The sequence below is a fragment of the Egretta garzetta genome, unplaced genomic scaffold, assembly GCF_000687185.1.
Source record: "Egretta garzetta isolate BGI_Z169 unplaced genomic scaffold, ASM68718v1 scaffold233, whole genome shotgun sequence".
Lineage (NCBI taxonomy): Eukaryota > Metazoa > Chordata > Aves > Pelecaniformes > Ardeidae > Egretta > Egretta garzetta.
The window spans coordinates 150255-159559 of NW_009259194.1; the positions used below are offsets into that span (position 1 = coordinate 150255).

At 53.7% G+C, this 9305-nt stretch overlaps 1 protein-coding gene across 1 annotated transcript in view; it reads right to left on the reverse strand.

Moving 5' to 3' along the window:
- Positions 1–8105, reverse strand: part of PEBP4 (phosphatidylethanolamine binding protein 4) — an 83376-nt gene extending 75271 nt beyond the window's left edge. Inside the window, exons 1-3 of the mRNA XM_009635796.2 lie at positions 7966–8105; positions 6366–6498; positions 4008–4094 (exon numbers count right to left, since the gene is read on the reverse strand). Coding sequence (XP_009634091.2) covers positions 4008–4094; positions 6366–6498; positions 7966–8105 — 360 coding nt within the window. The remainder of the gene's footprint in view (positions 1–4007; positions 4095–6365; positions 6499–7965) is intronic.
- Between the last annotated feature and the right edge of the window lie 1200 nt (positions 8106–9305).

The following is a 9305-nucleotide window of genomic DNA, read 5'->3' on the forward strand; positions in this document are numbered from 1 at the left end:
CCCCCCCTGCCGCGCCACCTGCCAGCGCGCCCCCCGCTCACGCAGGGCATCTGAGATTGACAGCCTCCCCTCCCGCGCACGTCCCCGACTCTTGATTTACCCAAAGAGAAGAGCAAGCACAAGCCAGCTGCCTTAATCACCACGGACAGGGCTAAAGGGTGCCCCTGTCACCCATCAGTATCATTTAGGGCTTGGGAAGTGCCCAACTCCCATGGGGAACGCCCGTTAGACCTCCGTGCTCATATCAGTCTTAATTCCATTTGGTCCTTAACACCGTTGTCTGGTTCATGTAGCCGCGCTGTACAGTAACGCCATCTGATGCATCCGATCCCCCGGCACCAGGACGCGGCCATGGCACGGGAAGAACCCTCTGCTCCAAAAACCTGGCTGTTAAGGGGGAACAGCAGCAGCTACAGCCTCTCCGAGAGCGGGGAGATCCAAGCAACTCGCTTCCCAACATCTAGACACAAGGAGGTTGAGGTTTCCCCCCGCCTCTTCGCATCGCAGCCTACAAGTAATCCTCCAGCAGGAAAAATTCCCCACCCCACCCCCCCCACCCCTTCCCTGGAAATTCACAGCCAACCTGCTAATGAGTCTTTGTGAACCTTGTGCCTTCTTACCTCTAATTTTACAGCCTGTTAGGATTTGAGCTCTGTGGACAGGCTCACATTTGGTTTCGAATTATAGGCTGAGTGGCTGTTCTCTCCTATTATTGTGCTGTCAATCTTGTATTAGCACATTATAATATGGTACAGTGAATGCATCTGTTCTGTATATCACAAGTCCTAATTGTCATTTGTTGAATCACTTTGTCTTATATGATTGTTAAGCAATTATTTCATCCAAAGCAGCTTAAACTTTGATTACTGTATAGTGTTTACAGGGATCAAAGTAAAAGCATCAGCTGCCTCAAACATTTTGCTGTCGAAACAGGCACAAGCGTCTGTCCCGCGTGGGTACCGATACACAAGGAGGAACGCGGACTTGATGACCTGCAGGTTCTTGCCAGCTCCAAAGCCCATCCTTCTGCCTAAAGGGGAAGGTTATTTGTCCAGGATGGTTAAATGTCCAGCAAATGTGTAGGTAATGAAACAGATGTGAAGTGACGTTCCTGCCAAGATTGCTCATGGAAAGAGGCTCTCATGGCACATGGCACCAGATGTCCCCATCGGTCCCCTCCGGTGGGGTAAGGGCCCATGGGGGAATAACACCCCACGCTTCTCCAGTGCTTTCCATCAAGGATGCTCTCCTGCTCCCCAAGAGATGTGGAAAGTAAAGGAGCGCTTTGCTCAGAGGTGCAGGACGGGGATTGCATCCCAAACCAGCTCCACCATGCAAACCTCCACCAGGGCAGCAGTGTTCGCATGGTCCTGTCCAGGAGCGGGTCAGCAGAGGACAGGGCTGATGCAGTGGGCGTTCGCATGGTCCGCAGAGCGGGTCAGCAGAGGACAGGGCTGATGCAGTGCAGAAGAGCCTGCAGCACACAGATTTCAATATTTTCTTTTCTTTTTTTTTTTTTTTGCTTTAACACCCCACACTGAAGCCCTCAAAGAGGAACTTTGGTTGCTCACACCAACCCCTCTACTCAGAAGCCATGTCAAAGCCGGGAGGGTCCCAGGCACCGGGGAGCCACAGGGCTGGCAGCCCTCTGAAGTTGGGGGTGCTGGTATGCCACAGCAAGGTCCCAGGGCATGGGAACCCAAACCAGCATCGGCTCCAGCAGGGCAAAAGGGAGGGGTTCATCACCAGGGGCTTGGGCTAATCCCCATAAAATCTGGCTGACAGCATCGGGAAGGAATGTTGGGCCATTGTTTTTGTCTTAAGTAGCCCAGACAGGATTGAGAGAAAAACATGCTGGTGGCTCCTTAACCCCAGACCATTCCATGAGCCAGCGAGGATACGCAAACTGTCAGGAATCTTCTGCTTAAAACCATCTTCTTTAATGAGACTTGAATTTAACCTGAGCACCGCTCAGAAGCCCCCTCTTCGCCAGCTGCAAATCACTGCCTGACACAACTAGAGCACACCCCAATTAGGACATTAAGCAGACCTTCTCCTCCTTTTGTTAAAAGCTAATGAATTTCCTCATACAAGTAATTTCGCAAATAATGGGCCCCAGACCCTAGAGCACAGAAACCTTTATAAATCAGGACTGTTCCCAACCCAGCCACCAAGCGCTCACAAAAGGAGGAGAGTCAGGGTGAAGGCTGGGACATAACCGCCAAGTGGACTTCACCATGGACCCCAGGCATAACCCAAGCTCCTGGGAGAGGCTCATCCACCCCAGGGAAGGTTGCAATCCCCGGTGCCATGGCAGGGCATCACCAGACCATGGCTCTCCAGCCCCAGAGCAGCACCCCAGAGTGCTGGTTAAAGGTTTAAGGCACAATGAGCCCATGGAGCTGCTGCTGTATTAAGCCTGATGCAGCCCCTGAGGGCATCATCCCATGGTTCGCCTGGCTGGGGGGGAGGCTTTTCCAGCTGCCTCTTCAGCTCATTCTGCCATGGAATTGGTCTTAAATGAAGTACACCAAAAAAGTATAACTCTCAAAAGGGCAGAAAAAAGGTGGAGATCTGTACAGCTGCAAAAATAAGTTCTAGCTCATGGAAGTGCAACTCAGACTGGTCCAGACCAGGAGAAGGTTCTTGCAAAAACAACTTGAGTTTAAAAAAAAAAGCTTAGTTTGGGGTAGGACCCCTGAGAAAAGCACCAAGTTCCTGAGCCATCCGGCCCCTCAGCCAGAGAACAAGCCCTACCCCTTCCCTGCACCCTAAAGGAGGAACAGCACAGCCCAAAGCAACCTCTAAGGAAGTCGTCAAACCCTGCAATGAAAACAAATCTGGAAGCGCAGGTAAAAGGTAGTGCCGTAAACCGCAGCTTGAGAGCATCACAGCGGGTAAATTGCTTTTTAACAAGCAGACAAGTTCTATCAATAGCATCTACCGTATGTTTTTATAAAGTGCAGAAATATGTTTTTAAAAGGCCAGTAAATAAAGTTCCTATTGATTTGATCTCAAGTGTAATCTGTTTTTCTGTCTGCCACCAACAGTGGTAATAAAACAGAATCATGTAACACGGCGTTTCAGCTAATGCGACTATACATCATGGCAGGGGCTGCGTGCTCGCCGGCCATCTATCATTTTCTATTGGGATTGCTTAGCTGCAGAATTTATAAACTTGCCCCAAATTGATGCAACGTCCAATTTTCTTTTCCAATTTATTTTTGGTTGAGCAAAGCAATATTGAGGCAGGACAAGGAGGGAGCATTTCCCATCTATCCAGATGTTCTCCACTCCTGCTTCTTCCTCGGCCTGGGAAAGGGCCTGGCAGCAGCTCCTCTGCCTGGGTTTTTCAGGAAGGTGCCGATGGATGCTTTAATGGCCACATTTAGCGTTTGCTCCGTGCCACATCTTTGCAGCGGTACCCAAAGGCTGCGTGGGATGCCTGCAGAGCAAGTTATCCCATGCCCGGAGGGGTCTCCCAGCATGGACCGAGCATCCTCAGCATCACAGGGCTGCATCTCACACCCACCCAGACCACCACAACACCAGGCTGGACCAACTGGCTGCTCTGCTCCAGCACAGGGCCGTGGGACAGACACCTCCCACATTGCCCAAGCCACACACATGGCAGGTTTGCACCTGGGCCCAGCAGTTGAAGGGTTTCCAGGGTACCCAAACCATCAGTCACCAGCCTCCTATGTCTGGCAATGCATCTTGTTCCTTTGCCCGAGCGTGCTGCTCGCAGAGTTAGCAGCCAGACACAATGGCTGCGTTAGTCACACCAAAAAAGTCAAAGATGGGTCTTTTGGGAGGTAAAAGTGATGTTTGATGAAGCTGGGCTGCAGTGCCCCAGTGTCCAAACTGTGCATGCATCAGTAGATGTAAAAGCAGCCCCTATAAGCACACCCAAGATGCATTAAAATCCCCCTAGACGCCTACCAAAGCTCAGCTTTGCAAGGTGCCACCCCACGTTGAGGTCCCTCACCCACAAACATTGACCTCACCTTCACCAGGGAGCAGCCGGGCTGCGAGCAGAGCCCCTTGGCGCAGGCAGGGTGAAACCTGGCCCCCACCAGGCCCGTTACCCATATCTGGGACAGGGATGGGAAGCGTCCCATCTTCCCCCCTCCAAAACCTGATAAATATTTCCAGAGAGAAAAACAAACACCCTGCATTTGGCTTTTTTGGTGGTTGTTTTTCTTGAAGAGACAAAGTGTTCCACAGAAAGCAGACACTTCCTACACAAGTTTTCATACTCAAACCCCGAGTTTTTCTGCCACCGATTTTGATGGAAAAAGTGTAGCCAGCCCTTTCCCCAGCCCCTTCTCACCACTCCAGCCACAAAATCACTGAGCCCCGGCAGGGCCGAGCACCCCGCCGTGCTGAGAAGCATCACGTGGAGATGGAGCTAACTTCAGCAAAGGGAGGTTTCCCATTCTCACTTGGGAATAGAAGAAAAAAAATAATCAAGTTTCCCAACCTTAGAAATCCCATCATAAGCCATAAAAAGCAACCCCATTGCCTGTGCACGCCTCGGCACAGGATGAGGCAAGTCTTGTCCCACTCACTTCACGATTTTATTTTGGGGGAAAAAAAAAGAATGTTATCCCAAAGCATCCTTACAGGATCAGGTGTAAGAAAAATCTATATATTCCTATAGAGAAAGCCTGAAGCAATTCAGAGTCAGTTCCCTGCAACCAATTTAAGGCCATCCAGCCCCTTGCCCAAAATTACCCACCCCAGTTGGCACCCTGCAGAAGCTGGAGGGCTCCTGGCTGTGCGGAGCTGGGGACGCATTTCTGGCTAAGGCCAGAGGCGAGAATAAATGCAAACCCAGGGAAGCAGCAGGGCCTGTGTCCTCAGATGCCGCCTGAGCGCAAGATGTGCTGAGTTGTCTTGGAAGGAAACGGTGCCAAATCCGCCAGCGGAGACGAGCCATCAGCCAGCCCCGATGCCAGCGGGAGCCGCCGGCCCTCTGCAACCGGCTCCCCGGGGATGTGCGCGCCCCGTGCTGCCACAGCTGGCATCCCATCCCATCCCAAAATAAACATGCTCCAGTGACACACAGCCTGCTTCCAAGCCAGTATCTGCCTGGCACGGCCGGGCAAGGCTCTGCTTATCCCCCAAATCCTCCCCACAACCGGCAGCATCATTTATTGATCAGAGCAGCATCCACCTGCGGCACCGCCGCCGAGTCCCTTCCCCTCTCTCCCTGCCGTAGTTTGCTTTCCAGGACAAAAATAAAAAAAGAAAAACAACTGCCTACACCTCTAGGAAACTTCAAACTACTGGAAAGCAACGCACGCGTGATGGATGGCTTCACATCCAGCATCCCCTGCCAGGGAGGATTATTTTTTGGAAGAATCAGGCATCTTTAAGGGAAAGTTATACTTCAAACCATGCGATCAACAGGAGGAAGAGACTTTCCAGACGGCAATGAAGCAGCCAGAAAAACTGATTCTTAACACTCCAAGGTAAAGCCAAGAGGCACAAGAGCTGAGTTTCTCCCTTATCAGCTACAGCTGAAGCACCCACAGCTGCTGGGGCTGGTGGTGATGGGGGAACAGCCCAGGGTGCTGGTTATCAGGGTGCTGGTTATCAGGGTGCTGGTTATCAGGGTGCTGGGGATTTGGGGACAAGGTCTCCTCTGCAAGCTGATGCCCACGCACCCTCCAACCAGCGTGGTCCCCAAGCTGGGTGGGCACTGTGGGACACTGGGGGGGTGCAGGATGCCACCCCAACACCCAAAGACCCCGCAGAGCACTTGTTGTCCTCCTCCTCCCCCCCTCCCCTCCCCAGGGCACCCCCAGCACGGGGGCAGCCCCCGCGTTACCCACCCTGCAGCCCCCATTTAACCGGTTGATTACTTTAACCGGTTGATTACCCCGGTTTCTCCAGGCAGGCACCAGCGCGGGATGCAAAAACCCAGCCAAAGCACGTGTGTTTGCTTTAAAAAGTTTACAAACAATCCTGAAACATGGCCACCACATCACCGAAACACAAGATCAAGTTCACTTACAGCTCGGCCTCAAAGCAAAACCCCAAAGCAATAGGGAAACATGGGACAAGGCTTTGGAAGTCACCCCAATTTCAGGTACAAGTTGAACAAGCACAACCCAAGCGGCCAACAGCGCTTTGGCTACGGGTGACAGAGGGCAAATAGCTCCTGGGCCACCCCCAGCACCCAAAGCAGAGGCGCTGGGTGCCCCCGCATTGCCCAGCTCCCAGCCAGGGTGCCACAACCAGGCTCAAAGTACAAGCGCACGCGTGTCTCAGCAACCCTCCCCAATGAATTCCTCCCCCCCGTCACCCGGCTCCACCTTTAATTAACAGGGAGAAGCTGCCCACGAGCCAGGACTCACCTTCCCAGCCTGGGGGTACCGAACCCGGGGGCTGCCCCACTCCCTGCTGATCCGCCAGCGGTACTGGTGGCACTTGGGGATGTACGTGCAGCCCACGTCACCCAGCTCCGGGTAGATAATTTCTAAATCCCCTCTGGGGGGGAAAGAGGGAGAGAAGAACACACAGGGTGAGACGGCATCACTTCCCAGTCGGGATAGGGAGGGGAGATGCAGGATCCATCCTGCTGTCACCAAAGGTGCTGGGCACCTTGTGCACCAGGAGAAGCATCCTCCCATGCTGTAACATAACCATGGGGTCTGCTCCCTCTTCCCCAGCAGCAGCAAGACTTTAAGCATTCATTATGGCTCAACGCACCTTAGATTTTTAAAAACTATGGAAAATACTGGGAACAAAATCACGGCCCACAGGGATTAAGCCAAGGCTCAAAGATGGAGAGCAGGAGAGCCGGGCTACCCTTGCTCCCCCTTGGCCTCAGACAAGCTGTTTGGACTCCAAATCCCCTTTTCCCACCTACAATATGAAGGCAGGGACAGGTCTCCGCTGTGTTTTGAGCACAAATAGTGCAAGAACGGGGCAGATAGCCCCAGCTTCTCCATGAAGTGCTTTCCCCTTCTGCCTTATCCAACAGAGGAAGGGGCCACCAGAGCAAGCTCTCCGGTCATGGCAGCGTGTGGGTAGCAAGTCTCAAGGTCACCCTGACCGGTGTGACCCTCAAATCCTGCAGCTCTGGAGGCTGCTGAGCAAACACCCGTGGCAGCACGGGGCTGGCACAGAGGAAGCCTGAGGTTCAAAGCAAGGTGCTTTTACTCGTGGTTTGCGTGAGGAAGCTGGGGCCAAGTGAAGTCTCCACTTGCCTTCAACTAGAAGCCGAACTTGCTCATATTTAGAGAGCATTTTGGTTAAGTGAAAAGTAGCAAAAAGGATGTTTTTGATGCAGAAGCTCCCAGTAATGTGGGATACCAAGAACCACCCCCCCCCAAGGCACAGGCATGCTGCTGCTCTCCCAGCCCTGCCTCCCAGCTGCAGCAGCCCACAGGCAGCAAGGGTTTCAGCCAAGGACCATCAGTACCAAGCCACTCGATGAAGGGGTGCATTCAGCTGGGGGCCCCAGCTGGTGCAGGAGCCTGTCTGCAGCTCTAGCAGCTCCCCAGGCTTCCTCCTCTTCCCATGCCCACACCTCAAGCATTAACATCTCGGCAGGACAGGCTTTGAGGTCTGAGGGATGACCTGATCTCACACTTTCCTTCCCCCAAAGTAGCCTCCTTCCTCTGAAACTTTCTGCAGAAAAACACTTGCCGTCCCTGCTGCTGTAAGTTGCTTTAAAAGCCACTGCAAAAGGGACCAAGGGACAACTCGAGGTGACCAGAGACACTAAGATCTCAGCTGGCATAAAACAAGAGCTGCACAGTGTGGCGGGCACTGCTCTGCTTTGCTCCGGCCCAGATTCCTGGCAAAAGGAAGAAAGCAGCCCATATTTATAGCCCTGGCAAAGGGGATACTGGAATTAACTGTCCCAGGAGGTGACATGCAAGGGCAGCGCCTGACCAGATGCCCAGGGCTGGCGCAGTTTGGGAAAGGAGGCAACAGGGAGTCGCTCACCTGCAGAACTCGCTGTCCGCCCTGCTGAGCCTCTGGAAGATGCAGGTCCGCGAAGGCTCATCCGCCCAGGGGGGCTGCTCCCCTGGGGCAGCAGTGCCAAGCAGGCCAGCAGCCAGCAACACAGCCCCCAGCAGCTTCATCCTGCCCTGTGGGGACCAAGGACCAGAGATGGTCAGTGTGCCAGGGCCCAGCACTGTCCCCCCCAGTACCTGCTAGCAGCCACAGCATCCCCACCACCATGCTCCGGCTCAGTCCCCCCAGGAACCAGCTCCAGGCAAAGCACACCCACCCTCACACATCTTTTTTATTTTTTCCCCCCCACACTTCCACATCATTCATCCCAAATATGCCAGGAACCAACTGTTTTTCCTGCTGCTGCTCCATGCAAGGAAACACTGAGCCCCCAGCAGGCTCACAGCAAGACCCCATGTCTTAGAGGGCCCGATTCTGCCCACCTACAAGAGGGCACATTGCCAGCCTCCTGCACAGCACCGAGTTGTGCACATACAACCCCACAGGCTGGGCAACCCAGCACAGCGGTGGTCCCCTCCACGGTGACACCATAGAATCATAGAATCACTTTGGTTGCAAAAGCCCTTTAAGATCATTGAGTCCAACCTTTAACATAACCCTGCCATCCCACCACTAAACCCTGGCCCTAAGCACCTCATTGATCCTTCTTTTAAATCCCTCCAGGCAGCACTGAGAGGGGACAGAGTCCCTGCCACCAGGTGATGGCCCCACCGCTCTCCCTGGGACTAACATGATGGAAAAGATGAAAAATCGGTATCAGGCTTGGCCGTGGTCTAACCAAGCCCATTACTGATGGATACATGACCAGCTATGACACCGGCCAACACATCCCTGACCCCAGGCAGAGCACCTGGAGGGGAGCAGGACAAGGGTTCACCCTGAACCCAGGAACCCCCTCCAGAGCCAGGGCAGAGCTTTCCCCACATCAGCATAGCCATAGCTGCCCATTTTTAAGTCAGTACAAAGCACCAGCCAAGCCCCAAGGATGACGTTTATGTACCCCCACCCCTGCCAAGCCCAACACCAGCCCTCACCCCGAGGTGCCTACAGCAGCCCAATGCAGCCGGTGGCCAGGGCCACCAGGGCTGGGTGGCACTTACCCAGTCCCAGGAATGGGCAAGCAGCTCCAAGGCAGAGCCTGGAGGTTTTGAGGTTGCCACGGAGATGGTTTCCCTGGAAGGGAGGGAAGAGGGGACTGGGAAATGAAACACAGCCCAGGGAAGGGGCAGCTCATCCCCTAAAAGAGCATGAAAACAGGCAACAGGTTCTCATCCCCCCCATCCCACAGCAACCTTCTTCAACTGACC